The sequence below is a fragment of the Diceros bicornis genome, chromosome 21, assembly GCF_020826845.1.
Source record: "Diceros bicornis minor isolate mBicDic1 chromosome 21, mDicBic1.mat.cur, whole genome shotgun sequence".
NCBI classification, from domain to species: domain Eukaryota; kingdom Metazoa; phylum Chordata; class Mammalia; order Perissodactyla; family Rhinocerotidae; genus Diceros; species Diceros bicornis.
In genome coordinates this window covers 29,841,293-29,863,677 of record NC_080760.1, presented here as the reverse complement: position 1 = coordinate 29,863,677, position 22,385 = coordinate 29,841,293, and the positions used below count along the sequence as shown (strand labels likewise).

Sequence of the window (22,385 nt, the reverse complement as noted above, 5' to 3'; positions counted from 1 at the left end):
TGAAATGGTTTGCAGTAAAGTGGATCGTGGGATTTATTCTTTTGATAGGATGATGAGATGAGGTACTCTGAGAGGTTCTCCCACTGAAATACAAGAAACACATTTTTTCAGTGCGTTGCTGGTTCACAGGAAAGCAAAGGAAATCTACAAGGCTACGCATACATACTGTACAAACACACATACATATATACATACATAAGGAAAAGAACAGTGAGCTGAAATGAAAATAGGAGATGAAATGGGAAGAAAACTTGGTTTTCCTTGGGGCAGATGGCAATAAGTCTCTGGAATTAGAAGACTAAGACTGAAGCCTAGTCTCCTTGGATCAATAGGTGAAACTGAACTTGGAACTTTAGCATTTAGCTAAAATTACCCTCAAAATGTCTTAAATTGGTGCCAACATGGTAGTAACCCTTGGAACCAGTTAGAGAAAATGAGTGAAATTATACCCAATTTAGGCCCTCAGGATTTTCAAAGCTTGAGCTCAAATAAATATAGATTTTCTATTAAATATAACTAAACACAAAGGGAGGCAAGCCCCCATGAATGAGCCACTAGAAATAACAAACAGAGAGAGTTTCTTTGGGATATTAAGGCATTCAAAAGCCCTTTAGTGTATGGTGGAATTTAGATCACTTGCATGCCCAGGATAGGATACATGCTCAGAAAAGACCTGAGAAGACCCTAAGCTTTCACCGTTAGATGATCTATAGGCTCAGTGCAAGCATTGAGTCATAAATGGTAAATGGTCTGGCTAAGTATTAAAGGAGTGCCTCAACACTAAGCCAGTCCTCAAAGACTGGGAGAGATGTTGCTATGCTCTGAATGTTTGTGTCCCCTCGAAATTCATGTGTTCAAATCCTAATATCCAATGTGATGGTATGAGGAGGTGGGGCCTTTGAGAGGTGAGTAGGTCCTGAGTGTGAAGCCCTCATGAATGGGATTAGTGCCCTTATACAAGACACCCCACAGAGCTCCCTAGACTCTTCTGCCATGTGAGGTTACAGCAAAAAGATGGGCTTCTAGACACCAGGAAGCTTGCTCTCACCAGATACTGAATGAGCTAGCACCTTGATCTTGGACTTTCCAGCCTCAAGAACTATGAGAAAAAGATTTCTGTTGTTGATAAGCTACCCAGTTTATGGTATTTTTTTTAGCTGCTCAAACATACTAAAATGGGTATTTTTTAAAACTCCTTGAGTTTAAAGAAATCCCGGTCAAAACATTGGATGAACACAAGTGAATCTTTCAACAATCAAGAACAACAAACCCTGGGGCCGGCCCAGTGGCGTAGCAGTTAAGTTCACATGCTCTACTTTGGAGGTTTGGCAGGTTCGGATCGTGGATATGGACCAACACACTGCTTGTCAAGCCATGCTGTCTTGGTGTCCCATGTAAAGTGGAAGAAGATGGGGATGGATATTAACCCAGGGCCCATCTTCCTCAGCAAAAAGAGGAGGATTGGCAATGGATATTAGCTCAGGACTAATCTTTCTCACACACAAAAAAAGCAACAAACCCTGGAGACGGGAGAGAATCTGATTTCAAGAATTACCACATTATTATATTCAAATGCCCAGTTTTCAGCAGCAACAAAAAAATCACAAAGCATACAAAGAAACAGGAAAGTATTGTCATCCAAAAGAACAAAATAAATTGACAGAAACCATCCCCAAAGAAATTCAGTCATTGAGCTTATTAGATAAAGATATAAAACTGTATTAATTATACTCAAAGAGCATAGAAAAAGAATTTAAGGGATCTGTGAAAATGATATATGAACAAAATGAGAATATCAATAAAGAGGGAGAAATTATAAAAAGAAACCAAATAGAAATTTTGGAGCTTTAAAATACAATAACTGAAATGAAAATTAACTAGAGGGGTTCAGTAGCAGCTTTGATCAGGCAAAAAGCAGAATTAGTAAACTTGAATATAGGACAATTGAAATTATCCAGTCTGAACAACAGAACGAAAAAAAGTGAAAGGAGCCTAAGAGACCTGTGGGACATGATAAAGTGGACCAACAAATGCCTGATAGAAGTCCCAGAAGGAGAAGATGGAGAGAAAGGGGCAGAAAGACTGTTTGAAGATATAATGGCTAAACACCTCCCAAATTTGAGAAAGACATGAATCTACACATCCAAGAAGCATAACGAACTCCAAGTAAGTTCAAATCAAAGAGATCTATACCTAGACACATGCTAGTCAAATTACTGAAATGTAAAGACAAAGAGAATCTCGAAAGCAGCAAGAGAGAAGTGACCCATCATGAACAAGAAATCCTAAAAATATTAACAGCTGATTTCTAATTAGATAAAAAATGAAAGTCAGAAGGTAGTAGGATAATATATTTAAAGGATGAAAGAACAAAAATGTCAACCAAGAATTCTATATCTGGGGACTGGCCCAGTGGCATAGTGGTTAAGTTCGGCACACTCCACTTCAGCTGCCGCACGTTTGCAGGTTCAAATCCTGGGTGCGAACCTACCCACTCATCAAGCCATGCTGTAGTGGCGACCCACATACGAAATAGAGGAAGATTGCTGCAGATGTTAGCTCAGGGCCCATCTTGCTCAAGCAAAAAGAGGAGGATTGGCAACAGATGTTAGCTCAAGGCCAATCTTCCTCACCAAAAAAATAAGAATTCTACATCTGTCAAAACTATCCTTCAAGAATGAAGGAGAAATCAAGATATACCCAGATAAGTAAAAGCTAAGAGAGCTCAGAAATAAACCCTCACATATAGTCAATTAATTTGCAACAAAGGTACCAAGACCATTCAATGGAGAAAGAATAGTTTCTTCAACAAGGTGCTGGGAAAATTGGATAACCACATGCAAAAGAATGAAATTGGATTCTTACTTGCACTGTATACAAAGATTAACTTAAAATGGATCAAAGACCTAAATTTAAGAGCTTAAACTATAAAATTCTTGGAAGAAAACATAGAAGAAATTTTGCATGATCTTGGATTTGGCAGTGGTTTTTTACATATAACACCAAGAGCACAGGCAACAAAATAAAAAAGAGATAAATTTTACTTTATTACATTAAAAGCTTCTGGGCATCAAAGGACACTATCACAGGAGTGAAAAGACAACCCACACAATGGGAGAAAATATTTGAAAATTGTATATCTGATAAAGAATTAATATCTAGAATATATAAAGAGCCCCTGCAAGTCAGCAACAATAAATCAAATAACCTAATTTAAAAATGGGTAAAAGACTTGAATGGACGTTTCTCCAAAGAAGATATAGTATACAAATGGCCAATAAGTACATGAAAAGATGCTCAACATCATTAGTCATTAGAGAAATGCGATGAAAACCACAATTAGATGCCACTTCATACTTACTAGGAGGGCTGTAATTTAAACAAAATAGAAAATAACAAGTGGTGAGGATGTGGAGAAATTGGAACTGTAATGCATTGCTGGTGGGAATTTAAAATGTTGTAGCAGCTCTGGAAAACAGTTTGGCAGTTCCTCAAAAAGTTAAATATAGAATTAATATATGACCCAGAAATTCCACTCCTATACCCAAAATAATTGAAAACATAGATTCAGATACTTGTGCACCAATCTTCATAGCAGCAGTATTCACAAGAGGCAAAAGATAGAAGCACCCCAAGTGTCCATCAACAAACTTATATTATAGTTAAACAAAATGAGGTATATACACACAATGGAATATTATTCAGCTACAAAAAGGAATGAAGTTCTGATACATGCTACAATATGGATGAACCTTGAAGACCTTGTGCTAACTGAAATAAACCAGACACAAAGAGACAAATATTGTATGATTCCACTTATATAAAATATCAAGAATAGGCAAATTTGTATGTTAGAAGTTACCAGGGACTGGGGGAAAGGGGAAAATGGGGCGTTACTGATTAATGATAATAAGGTTTAGGTTTGGTGTGATAAAAAACTTTTGGAAACAGATAGTGGTGTTGTTGCACAACATTGTGAATGTAATTAATATCCCTGCATTGCATGGGTAAAAATGGATAAAATTTCAAATTTTCTTTTATATGTATTTACCAAATAAAAAATAGTAAACAAAAAGAGAAGATACATTTAAATAATATTGGAAATAGAAACAGGAAAAAAGTACAGACTCAGCATAGACGAAAAGAAAATGAATAACTATATGACAATGAATTTGAAAATTTTTGTTGTTAGTTTTATATTTCTAGGAAAAATTAAATGTGTCTAGGAAACATTTAAATGAAATGTTGAAATGTTTCTAGGAAAATTAAACTAATTTTAATTAACTTAAATGAAATTTAATTAACATGTTTCTAGGAAAATTAAATAACTTAATTGACTCAAGAAAAAAAAATAGAAAGCCTGAATAATTCTGTAATTATAAAATAATTAAGCAAGCAGTAAAAAGTCAACTCTGGCTCCCCAGAAAGAGGCTCAGATGTTTTTACAAGATAGTTCTACTTAACTTTCAAAAAATATATTATTCTCAAACTTATAGAAGCTTGTCTATAATAGAAATGAAAGTGTACACCTGTCAACCTGTTTGATGATACCAGTAAAATTTTGATACTATACTAGCAAGGGAAATCAGGGAAGAAAACTTCCTTATCTTCTTAAAGTGTATCTACCTCAATAATATTCTTAATAGTGAAACACTAGAAGCATTCCCTTTTGAGGAATGAGGTACAATTTAATGAGGCCAACTATCACCTATTCTAGTAAACATTATACCAAAGATGCAAGGCATAAGATAAAAAATAAAAAATAATTGAAAAGCAAGAATCTAAATTGTTATTTACAGAAGACATGCTTGTTATATACAAACTAAAAATAATTTACAAAAGTTTTTAAATAATTGGGAAGTCTTATCAAGTTGCCTATGTCAATAAGCAAAAATAAATTTCATTTCTATATACCAGCAACAAACAGTTGAAAACATAAAGATATATACCATTTAAAATACCAACAACAAAAAAAAAGATTTTCCAAATATGTGTAGAGAAAAATGGAGTATCTGACTTTCAAGATAAAGTCTTATTTTACAGCAATAATAGTTAAACCAATTTGTATTGGTTCAGGGACACACAAACTGACCAAGAGAACAGAATCTAGAACCCCCAAACCAGCAGCCTCATATATAGAATCTTGATATATGTCAGAGTTTGCCATGCTGATCACTAGGGAAGGGAGGACTATTTATTCAGTTAAAAGTAATGAGACAACTGCTTGCTCATATTGGAGTAAAAAAAAAAGACAGGGATGCTGTGCTAGTATTTTATTGCTGCATAACAAATTACCAAAAATGAGCAGCATGAAGCAACATAAATTTGTTGTCTCACAGTTTTCATGGGAAAGGAGTTCAGGCATGGATTAGCTGGATCCTCTTCTCAAGGTCTTACTAGAATAAAATCAAGGTGTTGTCCAGGGCTGTGATTTCATTTGAGACTGTGGGACCTCTTACAAATTCACTGGTTATTGGAAGAATTCAGTTACTGTGGTAGTAGGACTGAGGTCTTCAGTTCCCAAAGACCACCCACTGTTCCTTGCCACATGGGCCTCTCCACAACACCACAATGTGTTTGTTCAAGGCCAATAGGAGAGCATCTCTTCTAATTTATCTTGTTTCTCACTTCTAGATCTTCTTTTATTAAAGGACTTCCCTGAATTGAGTCAGGCTCACCCAGGATAATCTCCCTTTGATTAACTTAAAGTCAACTGATTAGAGGCCTTAATTACATCTGTAATAGCCCTCCATCTCATTTATATAATGTAACCTAATCATGGGATTCCTATCTCATCAAATTCATAGGTCCTGCCCACACTCAAGGGGAGGGAATTATACAAGCCATCTACACAGGAGGATGGGGATATGGGGAAGAATCTTGGGGGCCATCCTAGAATTCTGCCTACCACACATACCTATTTCATACTTTCTATGAAAGTCAATTCCCAAAGATTAAAGTTTTGAGTGAAATATCTTTATGATTTTGAGTCATAGGCAATGCAGAAGTGCTGTTTACAAAATCATAAATTAAGTCAAATAATAAATTAATAAGTCAAATAATAACAATCAAATTTTAGTAAAATTAATAATTTCTTCTTATCAAAAGATTTAACAAAGAAAATGAAAAAGCCACCTATAACATTGAAGAAGATATTGCAACACACATAACTTGTAATGTATTAGTATCCAGAACATATAAAGCTGATCTCATCTGGTGAGCTAGGCTCAATGATGTATTATGAATGAGTTATAGGTAGAACTATGATATTGATCTTAGCTCTCTGTGAGGCAGGGCAGGGACTGAGCAAAAAACTTGCATTGTAAGCAGCCTCATCTGCTCCCTTCATTGTGTCTTAAATATTATTCTTTTCTATGTGTGCTATAATGGAAAAATGTTGGGAATCGCTGAAATAAAGAATTCCTGCAGTTAATAACAAGCTGACAAGTGGTCCAAGTGAAAAATGGCCAAAATACAAATAGTCATTGCACCAAAAAGGAAACATAAATGACAAATAAACATATGAAAATATATGCAACTTAATTATTAATGAAGAAAAGACAAAAAAGATCACATTTTACACCCACTAGATTGGTAGAAATAATGAAATCTAATGTACACAAGTTGTGAGCACTTAAATTGGTAAAATAATTTTGGAAAACCATTTGGCACGATATTATGAAATTGAAATTTTGCTTTGTTATTGTCCAGAAATTTCACTCTTAAGTATGTAACCTAGAGATATACTTGTGCTTTTGAACCAGAAAATGTTTAATATTGCTCACAACCATGCTGCTTATAATAGCAAAAAAATGGGAAACAATTTCAGTCTCTATTGACAGGCAATTATTAATTGAGAGTATTTGTATTTAACTCAGTGTACAACAGGGGAACAATTTTGCGTGTGTGTGTGAGGGAGGTTTGCTCTGAGCTAACATCTGTTACCAATCTTCCTCTTTTTTTTTTGCTTGAGGAAGATTAGCCCTGAGCTAACATCTGCACCAGTCTTCCTCTATTTTGTAGGTGGCTTGCCGACATAGCGTGGCTTGATGAGTGGTGCAGGTCCACACCCAGGATCCAGGCCACCAAAGTGGAGCATGCCAGACTTGACCACTATGCCACAGGGTCAGCCCCAACAATTGTTTTTTTTTTTAACTGTGGCCATGTAAAATGTAAAATTCAATGTTTTTTATGTATTCTACATTTAAACTTGACCAAAACAATTGCTTTAGTCAATGCTAATATACAATCATTAAAAATACAAGAAATAGGCATAATCAAAAAGAAATTTGTTATAAAGTTTAAAAAAGCCAGGATATGAAATCTATGATTTTAGAATTTACCAAAGTAACAAATAGTTATGAAAGTTATTAAAGAGATACATTTTTCATTTATTCAATAGTAATATTGGTAACCTCGAGCATTCATTTTCTTTATCTTTATTATAAATTATTTTTTCTCAAGGCATGATTGTGTATAGTACAGTATTTATGTAATTTCTTCATGTACAGAGTCATAATTACGTTATCTTTAATATTATATTAAGTTCCTAATTTAAGAATTGCAGTTTAATTAAACGTGAATTTTTGCATAGGTGCATAAACAATGTATGAATGCATGAGTATATTTTAGTAAGAAATAGTACTAAATTATTTGTCGTGGTGTAATGTGACTATCAAAGTATTGTGCTCCCAGTTTTGCCAGCACATTATAATATATTTGAGATTTTTCTGTTACCAAAAGATACACAAAAATAAACCATAAACCTGATACCTTTAAATCTGGTGATCTCGATTCAAATTTAGCTCTAACATTTTTAAAACTTTACTATTTAACAGAAATAGCACAGTCTGTGTTTTCCACATTAGCTTTATAAAAATATATGCAAATATATGGAAAAGCACTCTCCACACATACATGTACTTTTCATAAAGCCTTCTGAAAGTAGATTTGCATTAATCATGCTTAAATGCTTCAAATAAGAGAGTTCTATAAACAGAAGCCATGCCATTTCACTGAAAATTATTACAGAAGGTACAATATAGCACATAAAAATCATTTGATAATTATAATGATTGAACTTTAGGAATAGTGTGACATGATCTGCAATGTATGAAATTTATATTTATTTGTGTATATATATATATATGTATATATATGATGTGCATTTTAAATGTTTTCTGCCGTTGCTTTCTTTTTGTTTTTATTACATAACGCAATATATTTGAGATGTTTGTTTCTGTTTATTGCTAGGTTATCCAGATAAATTTTGAAGAATTCGATCTGGAGATTGGCTATGATACATTGACAATTGGTGATGGCGGTGAAGTTGGAGACCCTAGGACAGTACTCCAAGTGTAAGTTCTCAGGGTTTCATTCTTGACTTAGCGTATCAGGTCTTTATGAAATTTTACCCTTATTTATTTTTTCATTGATCCCTCCCACTACCAGCAACATAAGAAGCCTAGTACCATAGTTATTATCATCAACCTACTATAGTATGTATACTAGTCCTTCTTCAATGAGGCTTAAAGCACTTGATCCAAACAGTTTCTTAGAATCTATTGCCAAACAGGAGCCGGTTGGAAATGGAGGCCTAGAGTGAAATTGCAGAGTGGTTGATTGAGACTTTGTTTTGGAAAATACCCTTGCCCCCACAGAGTTTAAAAATAGACTGAAAAAAACAAGTATAAAATTGATCCCAGAGACTCTCATACTAGTATTAAAGACTGGTGGGTGCTGCTCACTTATTGGCGGCAAAATCATACCTAGCCATCAAGATTCGAAGTTGAGATGTTTATCAGTGGTTTGCCACTTGAAGTAGTTAGCAGTGAACCACTCTCAGAGTTGAGATAGTTAAAAGAGACCAAATATGGTTCTTAATGTGAGTTAAAAGAATGAACATATATTGAAAAAAGGGAAATGTTAGAAATTTATTTATTTCCTGGTTCTTGGGCTATTCATTCCAATAATCTGCCTCTGATAGTGGCATGAAGAAATGTTTCAGGGAAAGTATATTGTTTTCTCCGCTGTGAACCTCAAAAGCTTTTAGGGTGTGCTTTCTCTCAGAATTCCTTTCATAACTGTTGATTTGCAGTTCAGGCTGTGTCAACCTGATGTTTCTCACAGTGGGGTCTTTTTGCATCACAATTACCTGATACACTTTTAAAAATGTAGATTTCTGGACTCCCATACTCAAATTACTGAATGAGTATGTCTGTTATTTGGACCCCAAAATCTACACTTTAATAGATTTACCCGGTGATCTTTATGCACACCAAAGTTTTAGAACCAATGATATCAATATTTTAAAAATTATTTTCAGCATAACCAACTCCTAGAGATAATGCTCTTATCATGTGTGTATTTCTCACTGTGCAAATTGCCTAAAGGTAAGCTAATTTTCTTTTCATTTTTTTCTTTTCTTTTCTCTCCTCTTCTCTTTCCTTTTTTTTTCCTTTTTAATTTTACAGTCTCCTAGTGCTATTATTCCAGAATCCTGAATAAAGCCAAGATTTTACCATATGTGTACGTTATAGGTCCCTATATTATTCCCTCTTAGTTCTTCTCTTTCCAGGGCAAAACAAAAACTAAAAAAACAATAAAACAAAAACCTCTTCTTACTTGTCTTCCTGCACACTTGTCCTCAACTTTACCTCTCTCCTCCCCCTGCAACATGGATATCCTTGATCAACCACAACCTTGTTGTCTATCTCTGATAGACAATAATTCCATTTTCTGTTTCCTAAGGTATGATGGATAAAAGGGCTAGTGTTTTACCTGCTCTAAATGTTTGGTGATGTTGCTCAAATAGTTTGTAACTTCATTTTTAACACTTCTCTCCCTAAAGATGCTCAACATTTTTATCAGGATGTTAAGCCTGGTAGGCATTTCACCACACTGGACTTTATAAATTCCAGAAATAGTATACAGTTTCTTCTAGACTTCCTTGTGGTTTTATACATGATAGTTTGGATTTTATTACACTGTAGTATTGTATTGGACACTGGCAGCTATAGAGCTAATCTGATCAGTAGATAAGCTTTTTTGTTGTTGTTTGGTAAGTGCAGTGTTTTAAAGAACTGAATATTACATATACAAATCTGAATTTGTGGTTTCTCTTGACAAGCTGACAACACTAGACCGGGACTATCACACAGCAAAAACTAGCTGGACCTATCTTCTGCCCCCTTTAGAGAGGGCACAGGTTCTCCACGGCCACTAATCCTTGTATTGCGTTGTACTTGGGCTTCTAAGAACTTTTGCGTTGCTTGGCTGGGCCTATATCTAATTAGATATATGACACCGGATACAACACAAAATATGATTTGAACCTCAAATTTATTATTTTTTTCCAAATAAAAATGTGTCTGTCTCTTTATCTGACACTTTATAAAATTTGAAGTTTCTGGACGTTAATGATGTATAGCAAATTTGGTGAATGATTCTCACACATTTTGAGACCTATCTTTCTAAATAGTTGATAGGTCACGTCATATGTACTTTAGAAATGCAACTGTAAAATATGTATATGATGGGAGATATCTCCTTTTTTCTGCTTAAGATAGAAGACTGGATATCAGGTTTAAATTCTTCAAAACATGGACATAGAAAGGCAGGCTGGCTAGTCGATTGACTAAACAATATTTCTTAAGAGGCTTTTTTCCTCTTTCTATCTGCCACAAAACAAAACTTAGTATCTAAGCATCAGATCAAATATTAGAAGTCATCTTGTATAACTAATATCCCAGATCATAGATGATATATCTTCCTTTAGCCACTCTCTTAAGAAAAAGATCTGTGAGCTAATTAATATCACAAAATTATGGAGAGAAAAATTATAGACATACATATTTACAGTAATCCAATAAGACACAGAAGGGTGATGTCAAAATTAGTATCTTAAATATCCAACCATTATAACTAGTAAAATGTAAAAGAGAGCATTTATTGGGATATTCTAAAATGAATTTTTAAAATCTTGCATTGAATGCATGAGATCAAATAGCAGATGAGGCAAAAAGCATGGAATAATTAAATGAAATAAATAGACTTACAACTGATTTTTTTTGAAGAAGATAATCCCAAAGTTAGCTAAAAAACATAGAACCAGATAAAGAACAAATATGTTGATGGGAAGTTCCCTTATAACCAAAGTGAATAGTCAAATGGAAATAACTGTATTTTACAGAATAGCTGAATTTTCTTCTGCTGTTAGTACTCAAAAAAAGACAAAGTTGCATTTTTCATATTCTCACATTCTTGCGGTCATATTGTCTGTAGTTTGTGTAGTGCTTCTACTTTATCACTTGTTGTATTTCCCTCACTCTGAGAAGTTATATTAATTTTGAAAAATCTATGTGATGCCCATTTTTATTCTGTATTTGTCTGTTTATAAACACAGGAAATGTGTTTCTCAAATTTGCTTTTCTCTCTCAGAAACAAAATTACGCTTCTCTGCAGCTATAACTCTCTTTTCCTTGAGTAAGGATGACTATGACAGAACTTAGGTAGCACCCACCTCCTAGACGTAGTCAAATAGAAGCTGGCTGAGTGGCTAACAGAGATTCTGCAGAGTTGGAAATAGATCAAAAGTTCCTTTGAACTCTAAGGCTCTGTGATAAGAGAGCTTATTGGACATGTATCCACTGAAGAAGCTGATTTCTTAATAAATTTAACTTTCTCGACTGCAGACCCACCCATGGCATTTGCAGGGCCAACAGTACGAATGCAACTGGAAATTCACATATCAAATGTCTAAATATTAAAAGTTATAAATCAAGCTACATATTGTTAAATACATGTTCCATCCTCCTACCCTGACAAATGTATATTCACAACAACCTGGAAGGACAAGGTCGAATTTAGAATTCTAGGACGTGTGTGATTTCATCGTTGAGACATGAAGGCATGGGAAAATGTGGTCATAGCCTCATCTTGCAGCTGGCCATCCTCTCTTCCAACCTCAGCTCCATCTTTCACAAGGATGCATATAGACACCCCAGCCTACAAGTTAAACTGTTCATGCCTCCCTGCAAATGTTGCCCACTGGGCTGAAGGATGCACATATGGGTCATATGTTCCAGACCTAGGAATATGGATCTGGTAAAGAAGCCCATGCAGCTTCAGGTAACAGGGCATTCCAGGCTACCCGGTACCAGTGAGTTCTAGAACAGTACTTCTCAAACAAACTGTAAAATAGATTTGTTTTTATTTCCAATCTATCTTGAACTGATACTTTTGGAAAGTGAGAGAAGATTAAATGCCTAGAAAATGAAATCAAAATGCATATAAATACAACTGCATTATTTTTCTCATAATGAAATTCACCAGGCAAAATTACTCTTTCAAATTATGCTAGAAGTTTGAAAGCCTTACTTCTAATTTCTGTACTTCTCACCTGACAGGCTGGAAGCTAGTCTAGGATCTCAAAGGGGAAATGGGAGAGGGATGCAGGAGCCAGGAAGGCACATTCCAGGGCAGGAGTTGGGCTATAGAAAGGAGGGGAGGAGGACCCTCTACAAGGAAGGGATCAGGGAAGGGGCATATTTTGCCTAAGTTTAAAACAGTATTATCTATTTGGCATAGTAAATTATCCACAACTTATTGGAGTGATATCAGTTTCATGGCAGAGTGAGCTGTTCCCTTAGTCTCTTCCTCTTAAGTTACAAACAAACAGACATTCATTAACCAACAGAGGATTCTGTACAAAGCACAATAGGATATCTGAAGATCCATGCAGCCATACATCTGAAGGTAGGGGAATGCTGGATCCCCAGGAAGCAGTGGAAGGAGGTGAGTGGATCCCCTCCCCCTCAATAGCAGCAGTGATCTAGGTTGCGGGTCCTCATGCAGCAGCTGGTGCACGACTCTAAGAGAAGGTGGGGGAGCAGGCAGGCCTGCATGTGAACACTTAACTTTCGGAGTTGCAGTGTGGCCCACGGAAACATTCCACACTGAGTGGCATGGCTCAGCCACTGCATGGGTGCCCCCACCAAGTGCAGCAGCCCAAGCAAACCACCCATGAGCACAGAGTGGGCCCACATGTGCAAAAGAAAATGCCCCTCCCTCCTTGCCTAGTGCACCAGCTCAGCCGGTACCCGATCAAGGCAGTGGTTCTGCACCAGAGCGTCTGCATGTGTGTGTGTGACTCACCAAGTGGCTGCAGCCAGCAGGGAAATGCATGGGCACAACTTCCAGCAGACACAGCGGGTTCAGAAAACACAGCTTCTGTTCACCCCCCACCCCAGAGGTGGCAGGTGGGATATTCAACCTGATACGACCACTATGCACCAGCAGAGGATCACTTCATCAAACATCATGAAGAACTACATTAACACTTCAGAGCAGAAGTAAAATGACAAGTGAGAAGCCAATCCTGAAGTCACAGAAATTGTACAATCTAAATGACAGAGAATTCAAAATAGTTGTCATAAAGAAACTCAACAAGTTACAAGAAAACTCAGAAAGACAGTTCAGTGAACCCAGAAATAAAGTTAATGAGCAGAGGAAATTCTTCACAAAAAAGATTGAAACTATAAAAAGCAAACAAACAAATTCTGGAGATGAAGACCACAATGAATGAGATAAAATATAATCTAGAAACATTAAGAAGCAGAGCTGACATTATGGAGGACAGAATTAGTAATTTAGAGGACAGAAATGTAGAAACACTTCAGGTGAAGGAGGAGGAGAGAACTAAGACTTAAAAAAATAAACTCTTTGAAAAATATACAACTCAATTAGGAAAACCAACATAATGATTATAGGTATTCCAGGGGTAGAAAGGAGAAGAGAGCTTGTTCAAAGAAATAATGCCTGAGAACTTCCTAAACCTGGGGAAGAACTGGACTTACAAGTATATGAAGCCAATAGAACTCCTAATTACATTACTGCAAAAAGACTTTCTCCAAAGCATATGATAGTAAAACTGGCAAAAGTCAATGACAGAGAAAAAATATTAAGGGCAGGATGGCAGAAGAGAATAATCTACAAAGGAACCTCTATCAGGCTTTCAGCAGATTTTTCAGCAGAAACCTTACAGGCTAGGAGAGATTGGCATCATATATTCAAAATACCGAAGGACAAAAACTTTCAGCCAAGAATACTGTGTCCAGCAAAGTTATCCTTCAGATACAATGGAGAAATAAAAGCTTTCTCAGATAAACAAAAGCTGAGAGAGTTCATCACCACTAGACCTCCGTTACAAGAAATGATCAAGGATGCTCTCATACCTGGAACAAAAAGGCAAAATTTTACAAAGCCTCGAACAAGGGGATAAATAGGCAGACAAAATCAGAAAATGGTGGCCCACTGTCACCATTAGCAAACACTTAATTATAATGTAAAAGATACAGCAAAGGAAAACATCAAAAATAACTATGAACAAGGAGTGGCCCTGTGGCGTAGCAGTTTAGTATGCACGCTCCACAGCTGGTGGCCTGGGTTTGGATCCCAGGCCCACACCAATGCACTGCTTGTCAGGTCATGCTGTGTCAGTGTCTCACATAAAGTAGAGGAAGATAGGCATGGATGTTAGCTCAGGGCCATTCTTCCTCAGCAAAAAGAGGAGGATTGGCAACAGATATTAGCTCAGGACTAATCTTCCTCACACACACACACAAAAATTATAAAGACTTCATTTTAATAAACTCACAACACAAAACGTAGTAATTTGCAACAACAGTAACTTACATGGGGAAGAGGAAAAGGATGGGACCTGCTTAGGCTAATGGAGATAAGAGATTATCAGAAAATGGACTATCTCATCTACAAGATCTTTTATATGAACCTCATGGTAACCACTAATCAAAAAATCAGAGCAGAGCCACAAATCATAAATAAAACAAAAATTGAGAAAACTATCACAGAAAACCACCAAACTGAAATGGCAATCAGAAATACAAGGGAAGAGAAACAGAGAAATGTAGAACAACTGGAAAATAAGAGATAAAATGGCAGTATTAAGCCCTTATATATCAATAATGACTCTAAAAGTAAATGGATTGAATTCTCCTATCAAAAGACACAGAGTGGCTGAGTGGATTAAAAAACAAGACCCAACATTATGCTGCGTCCAGGAAACACATCTCAGCTCTGAAGACAAACCCAGGCTCCGAGGGACAGGGTGGAAAATGATACTCCAAGCAAATGGCAAGCAAAAGAAAGCAGATGTTGCCATACTTATATCAGACAAAGCAGAATTCAGGATAAAAAAGGCAATGAGAGAGAAAGAGGGGCAGTATATAATGATGAAAGGGACCAAGAGGACATAACACTTATGAATATATCTGCATCTAACACAGGAGCACAAAAGTATGGAAAGCAACTATTACCAGTCCTAAAGGGAGAAATTAACAGCAACACAATAATAGTAGGGGACCTCAACACCCCACTTACATCAATGGATATCTCATCCAGACAGAAAGTCAACAAGGAAATATTGGATTTAAAGGAAAAACTTGAGCAAATGGACTTAGATATATATAGAACATTCCATCCAAAAACAGCAGAATACACATTCTTCTCAAGTACACGTGGAACATTCCCAAAGATAAACCATATGTTGAGAAACAAGGCAAAACTCAATAAATTTAAGAAGATTGAAATCACATCAAGCATCATTTCTGACCACAATGCTATGAAACTAGAAATCAACTACAAGGAAAAAGCTGAGAAAGTCACAAATATGTGGAGTCTAAACACGCTACTGAAAAACCATTGGATTAATGCAGAAATCAAAGGGGAAATTAAGAAATACATGGAGGCAAATGAAAATGGAAATACATCATACCAACTCTTATGGGATGCAGGAAAAGCAGTTCTAAGAGGGAAATTCATAGCAATACAGGCCTACCACAATAAGCAAGAAAAATCTCAAATAAGTAATCTTAAACTAAATCTAACAGAACCAGAAAAGAAGAAAAAACAAAGCCCAAAGTCAGCAGAAGGAGGGAAATAATAAAAATTAGAGCAGAAATAAATGAAAGAGAGATAAAAAAAAAAAACAGTGGAAGCGTCAATGAGACTTAAGAGCTGATTCTTTGAGAAGATAAACAAAATTGACAAACCCTTAGACAGACTTACTAAGAAAAAAAGAGAGAAGGCTCAAATAAACAAAATTAGAAATGAAAGAGGAGAAATTACAACAGATATTGCAGAAATACAAAGGATTATAAGAGAATACTATGAAAAACTATATGCCAACAAATTGGATAACCTAGAGGAAATGGATAAATTCTTAGACTCATACAACCTCCCAGAACTGAATCAGGAAGAAATAGAGAATCTGAATAGACCAATCACAAGTAAAGAGATTGAAACAGTAATTAAAAACCTCCTCAAGGCCAAAAGTCCAGGGCCAGATGACTTCTCTGGAGAATTCTACCAAACATTCAAAGATGATTTAATACGTATCCTTCTCAAACCATTCCAGAAATTTGAAGAAGACACAATACTTCCTAACTCATTCTATGAGGCCAACATCACCCTGATAGAAACCAGACAAGGACAACACAAAGAAGGAAAATTACAGGCCAATATCACTGATGAACATAGATGCAAAAATCCTCAACAAAATATTTGCAAACCGAATACAGCAATACATTAAAATGATCATACACCATGATCAAGTGGGATTTATACCAGGGAGGCACAGATGGTTCAACATCCACAAATCAATCAATGTGAAATACCACATTAACAAAATGAGGAATAAAAATCACGTGATCATCTCAATAGATGCAGAGAAAGCATTTGAGATGATCCAACATCCATGTATGATAAAAACTCTGAATAAAATGGGTACAGAAGGAAAGTACCTCAACATCATAAAGGCCGTATATGGCAAACCCACAGCCAACATCATACTTAATTGTGAAACACTGAAAGCCATCCCTCTGAGAACATGAACAAAACAAGGGTGCCCAGTCTTGCCACTCCTGTTCAATATAGTACTAGAGATTTTGGCCAGAGCATTAGGCAAGAAAAAGAAATAAAAGGTATCCAAATTGGAAACGAAGAAGTGAAACTTTCACTGTTTGCAGATGACATGATCATATATATAGAAAACCCTAAAGAATCCACCAGAAAACTATTAGAAATAATCAATAACTACAGCAAAGTTGCAGGGTACAAAATCAACTTACAAAAATCAGTTGCATTTCTATACACTAATAATGAACCAGCAGAAAGAGAAGTCAAGAATACAATCCAATTTAAAATCACAACAAAAAGAATAAAATGTTTAGGAATAAATTTAACCCAGGAGGTGAAAGGCCTATACACTGAAAACTATAAGACATGATTGAAAGAAATCAAAGAAGACATAAAGAAATGGAAAGATATTCCATGTTCATGGATTGGAAGACTAAACATAATTAAAATGTCCATATTACCTAAAGTAATCTATAGATTCAATGCAGTCCCAATCAGAATCCCAAGGACATTTTTCATGGAAATAGAACAAAGATTCCTAAAATTTATATGGAACAACAAAAGATCCCAAATAGCTAAAGCAATCCTTAGAAAAAAGAACAAAGCTGGAGGCATCACAATCCCTGACTTCAAAATATGCTACAAAGCTATAGTAATCAAAAGAGCATGGTACTGGCACAAAAGCAGATGTGCAGATCAATGGAACAGAATTGAAAACCCAGGAATAAAACCACACATCTACGGACAGCTAATCTTTGACAAAGGAACCAAGAATATACAATTGAGAAAGGAAAGTCTCTTCAATAAATGATGTTGGGAAACCTGGACAACCACTTGAAAAAGGGTGAAAGTAGACCATCATCTTATAGTGTACACAAAAATTAACTCAAAATGAATTAAAGAAGAAAATATAGGCAGTACGCTCTTTGACATGGGTCTTAGCAGCATATTTTCAAATACCACGTCTACTCAGGCATGGGAAGCAAAAGAAAAAAATAAACAAATGAGACTACATCAGACTAAAGAGCTTTGGCAAGGCAAAGGAAACCATGAACAAAACGAAAAGAGAATGCACAAACTGGGAGAAAATATTTGCAAATCATATATCCAACAAGTGGTTAATTTCCAAAATATATAAGGAACTCATATAACTCAACAACAAAAAACAAATAACTCAATCAAAAAATGGTCAGAGAATATGAACAGACATTTTTCCAAAGAAGATATACAGATGGCCAACAGGCACATGAAAAGCTGTTCAACATCACTAATTATAAGGGAAATGCAAATCAAAACTACAATGAGATATCATCTTACACCTGTCAGAATGCCTGTAATTACCAAAACAAAAAATAACAAATGTTGGAGAGGATGTGGAGAGAAGGGAACCTTCATACATTGTTTGTGGAAATGCAAACTGGTGCAGCCTTTACGGAAAATAGTTTGGAGATTTCTCAAAAAATTAAAAAATACAATCCAGCCATCCCACTACTGGGTATTTATCCAAAGAACTTAAAATCAACAATTCAAAGAGATTTATGCACCCCTATGTTCATTGCAGCATTATTCACCATAGCCAAGACATGGAAGCAACCCAAGTGCCCATCAACTGATGAATGGGTAAAGAATCTGGGGTATATATATACAATGGAATACCACTCAGCCATAAAAAAGACAAAATCGTCCCATTTGCAACAACATGGATGGACCTTGAGAGTATTATGTTAAGTGAAATAAGCCAGCTAGAGAAAGACAAACATGCCATGATTTCACTCATATGTGGAAGATCAAGGAACAAATGGATAAAGAGAAAAGATTAGTGGTTACCAGATGGGAAGGGGTTTGGGGAATAGGCGAAAGGGGTAAAGTGGCACATATATATCGTGACAGATAAAAATTAGTCTTTTGGTGGCGAGCACAGTGCAGTCTATGCAGAAACTGATAAATAATAATGTACACCTGAGATTACACAATGTTATAAACCATTATGACCTCAATAAAATAATTTAAAAAAAAAGAATTTATTGAAAAACCCTAGTTGAAGAGAATTTATTTTAAATAATGCTCTTCCAACAGGTAAAACTAGTTTCCATTTAGACATTTTATTTAGCAGTCTGTTTACTCATCTGTGAACTCCTTTTTGTATTTTATTAAGTTTGATCCATGTGCTAGAGAGTAACTTCTGGCACTAAAATTATTTTTTAAATAAATTTATTTTAGAAGATTTAATAGCTGAATGTCAGATAACATAAAAAAAAAGGAAAATACATTCATTTAACAGAAAGCCATATAATATAATATTTTAAAGTCTTTTATAAAAGGATGAATTTAGCCTATATTTAATTTTATAAGTTCTGATTAATTTAATAAACACAGGCTACATCACCTTGATAAACACTGAATCAGATATGGAGCATTTCAACCTATTCTATTTAGGTCATGGATTGAATTAAGCATTGGAAACATATGGTGTTTGTGTTTCTCATTTTCTTGCAATATTTAGGTTCTAAAAGGTAAAATCAATTGTCATATTCTATTCCAGAAAAAAATGTAGTCCATAAAGGCATAACATGTTCAACAGCTAAAATAATCCTCCAAAAAGGAATTAGTTTGAAGGGTTTTTAAAAATAATTCTCACAAAAATTTCTTTCCCTGAAGTACAAAGCATATAATTTTTGCAATTCAATAACATAAAAATAATTTTTATGCTACCTTTCTTCACTTTGAGACTTTGGCTCCAAGGAAATATGACAAAGTTATAAGCAATAAAATTATTTAGTAATAGAGAATGCTCTATAATTGGATATCATATGCAGTACTATGTTCTCCGTATAGTTTTATGAGATGAAAATTCCTAAAATAATGCAGATTTAAGCTGCAAACTTAAATTCATAATTTAGACATTTGTTGCTCCTGGCATTTGCCGTACAATAATCTATTGCCCATATGTAACCTTTTCTCTCTCACTCTTGCTCTTGTTCGTTTTCTCCCCAATGGAGTTACTTGGACATTGTTTTATTTTTAAATAGCATTTTCATTTGTGGCACCTTCATGGTGATGTAGTGACAAGTGTCAATAGAGATCAGAATATGAACTTGACCAGTTGATAATAATTCAGATAATAGTGTTGGTATTTTTCTCTTTTTAATCAGCAATATTTGTATTGCAGTAGGCATTTCAAAAGTGGTTGTGGAATAAGAAATTGGGACAAAATATAGAAAGGTATCTAAATAAGATTTCCTCCCACAAATATTAAGTATTATAATCACAGCACTTTGTTAGAATGCTAAATATATATGATGAAGTATCCATAGAAGAGTATAAATATGTATGTGCTGAGATCTTGACCTTCAAATTCTCTTTTCTACAAACAAATGTTGTTGTAGAAATCCATATGAAATGAGAACCATGATAAACACTCTCATACACGTTATGCTTTTGAATTAGCTAAGAAATTAAAACTTCTAAAACCTAAGTCCATAAACGACGTAAAAGCCACAATTGACTACTCAATTACCTAATAGAGTCAACATTTGTGTAGTCCCATCATTTCATAGTACTTCATGTATTTTTATTTTAAAACTATATATTATTTTTTCAGTATATTGATCCACTTTTTTTGCCTTTTTATTTTTTTTCAGCTTTACTGCAGTATAATTAACAAAATTGTAACATATGTAAAGTGTACTACATGATGATTTGATATACATATACATTGTGAAAGGATTTCCTCTATCAAGTTAGCACATCCAACACCTCACATATTTAACTTTTTTTTTGTTTGTTTGGTGGAAACAGTTAAATTCTACTCTCTTAGCAATTTTAATTATGCAATACAGTTTTATCAACTATAGTCATGATGTTACACATTAGATCCTCAGACCTTATTCATCTTATAACTGGAAGTTTGTCTCCTGTTACCAACCTCTCCCTAATTCCCTTACCCGCCCAGCCCCTGACAACCACTTTTCTACTTTCTATTTCTGAGTTCAACTTTTTTTTTTTAGATTCCACATATAAGTGATAACATGCAGTATTTGTCTTTCTCTGTCTGATTTATTTCATTTAGCATGTGGCTCTCCAGGTTCTATGTTGTTGCAAATGACAGGATTTCCTTCTTTTTTAAGGCTGATTAATATTCCACTGTACATTTTTTTGATCCATTCATCTGTTGACAGACACTTAGGTTGTTTCCATACCTTAGCTATTATGAATAATGCTGCAGTGAACATGGGGTTATAGATATCTTTTCAAGATAATGGTTTTGTGTCCTTTGGATATTGACCCAGAAATGGGATTGCTGGATCATATCATATTCTTAATTTCTTGAGGAACTTGCATACTATTTCAGAGTGTCTGTACCAGTTTACATTTCCACCAATAGTATACAAGGGTTTTCTCTACATTCTCAGCAGCATTTGTTATTTCTTATCTTTTTGATAATGGCCATCCTAAAAGGTGTGAAGTGATACCACTTTCTGATGTCACCCTACTGGTGATATTTCAGGGTTTTTTAATCTAATTTTTTGCAGCCATCATCATCTTTAGTGAATTTCATGTATCCAAAATGAATGTATAAATCACCTTTGAGAGCACTCTATTAGAAGAATACTAAATGCATTTCCCTAAAAGGCAAAATTTGCGTATTTGTATGATACAAAAAATATGTAGGAATTTAGGAGTACAGTTTTTTTCTCTAATGGATGCATCCATATGCCTAGGGTGATTATAAAGAAAATCAGGCATTGATACTAATAGAAATTTGACAGATCCTGTCCTTTATTTTATATTGTATTTTAGCGCTTGAGGAATATTTCTGAGTGTATGTATTTAGGGCTTTTACTTTTTTATTCTAGCATGAAGGAACTAACTAGGAGGATTAGAATGCATTATGAACACTAAGGTTACTCAGCTTATAAACAAACAGGTGTTAAAGAAGCTTTTTTCCCCTAAGTTTACAGACAATATGTTCAACAGGGTGTTTTAAAAACATGTTAAAACTATTTGAAGACTCATTTGAGACTCTCTTGAGAATGATCTAAGACTGTCTCCTCTATGACCCAAAAGCACCCTTTATTGTCAGGGATGGACGTTGAGTACAAAGTTGTCCGAAGCAGGTAGATCCTATGGTTTGAGTCTAAACCAAGGTCTTTGAGAGGCTGTTGAGAGGAATTAGCCATTGAAGCTACATGCAAAGAGCAGGGCTCTAAGTGAGATACCCAGTGTTGAGAAAATATAATTAAAAATAAAATCATCTACCAACCCGGTGAATTCTTTCCACAAAATGTTGAAAAGACTGAATTAGTTTCACTATTGAATAATATTTAAACCAGACTGTGATGCTCATTGTAGGTAATCTACTAAAGAGATTGGTAAAAGAGAAAAAATGTCACCCATTTGTATAGACAGGCACATACAATTCATTACACATATGTTAATTATCCTATCAA

General features: G+C 35.0%; 1 protein-coding gene across 3 annotated transcripts in view; it reads left to right on the top strand.

Annotated features, from left to right (window-relative positions):
* The window catches only part of CSMD3 (CUB and Sushi multiple domains 3), a 1,210,091-nt gene that overhangs the window by 635,832 nt on the left and 551,874 nt on the right, over positions 1-22,385 (top strand). For all 3 annotated transcript variants that reach the window (XM_058564813.1, XM_058564812.1, XM_058564811.1), the window contains one exon: positions 8,254-8,357. In XM_058564813.1, coding sequence (XP_058420796.1) covers positions 8,254-8,357 — 104 coding nt within the window. The remainder of the gene's footprint in view (positions 1-8,253; positions 8,358-22,385) is intronic.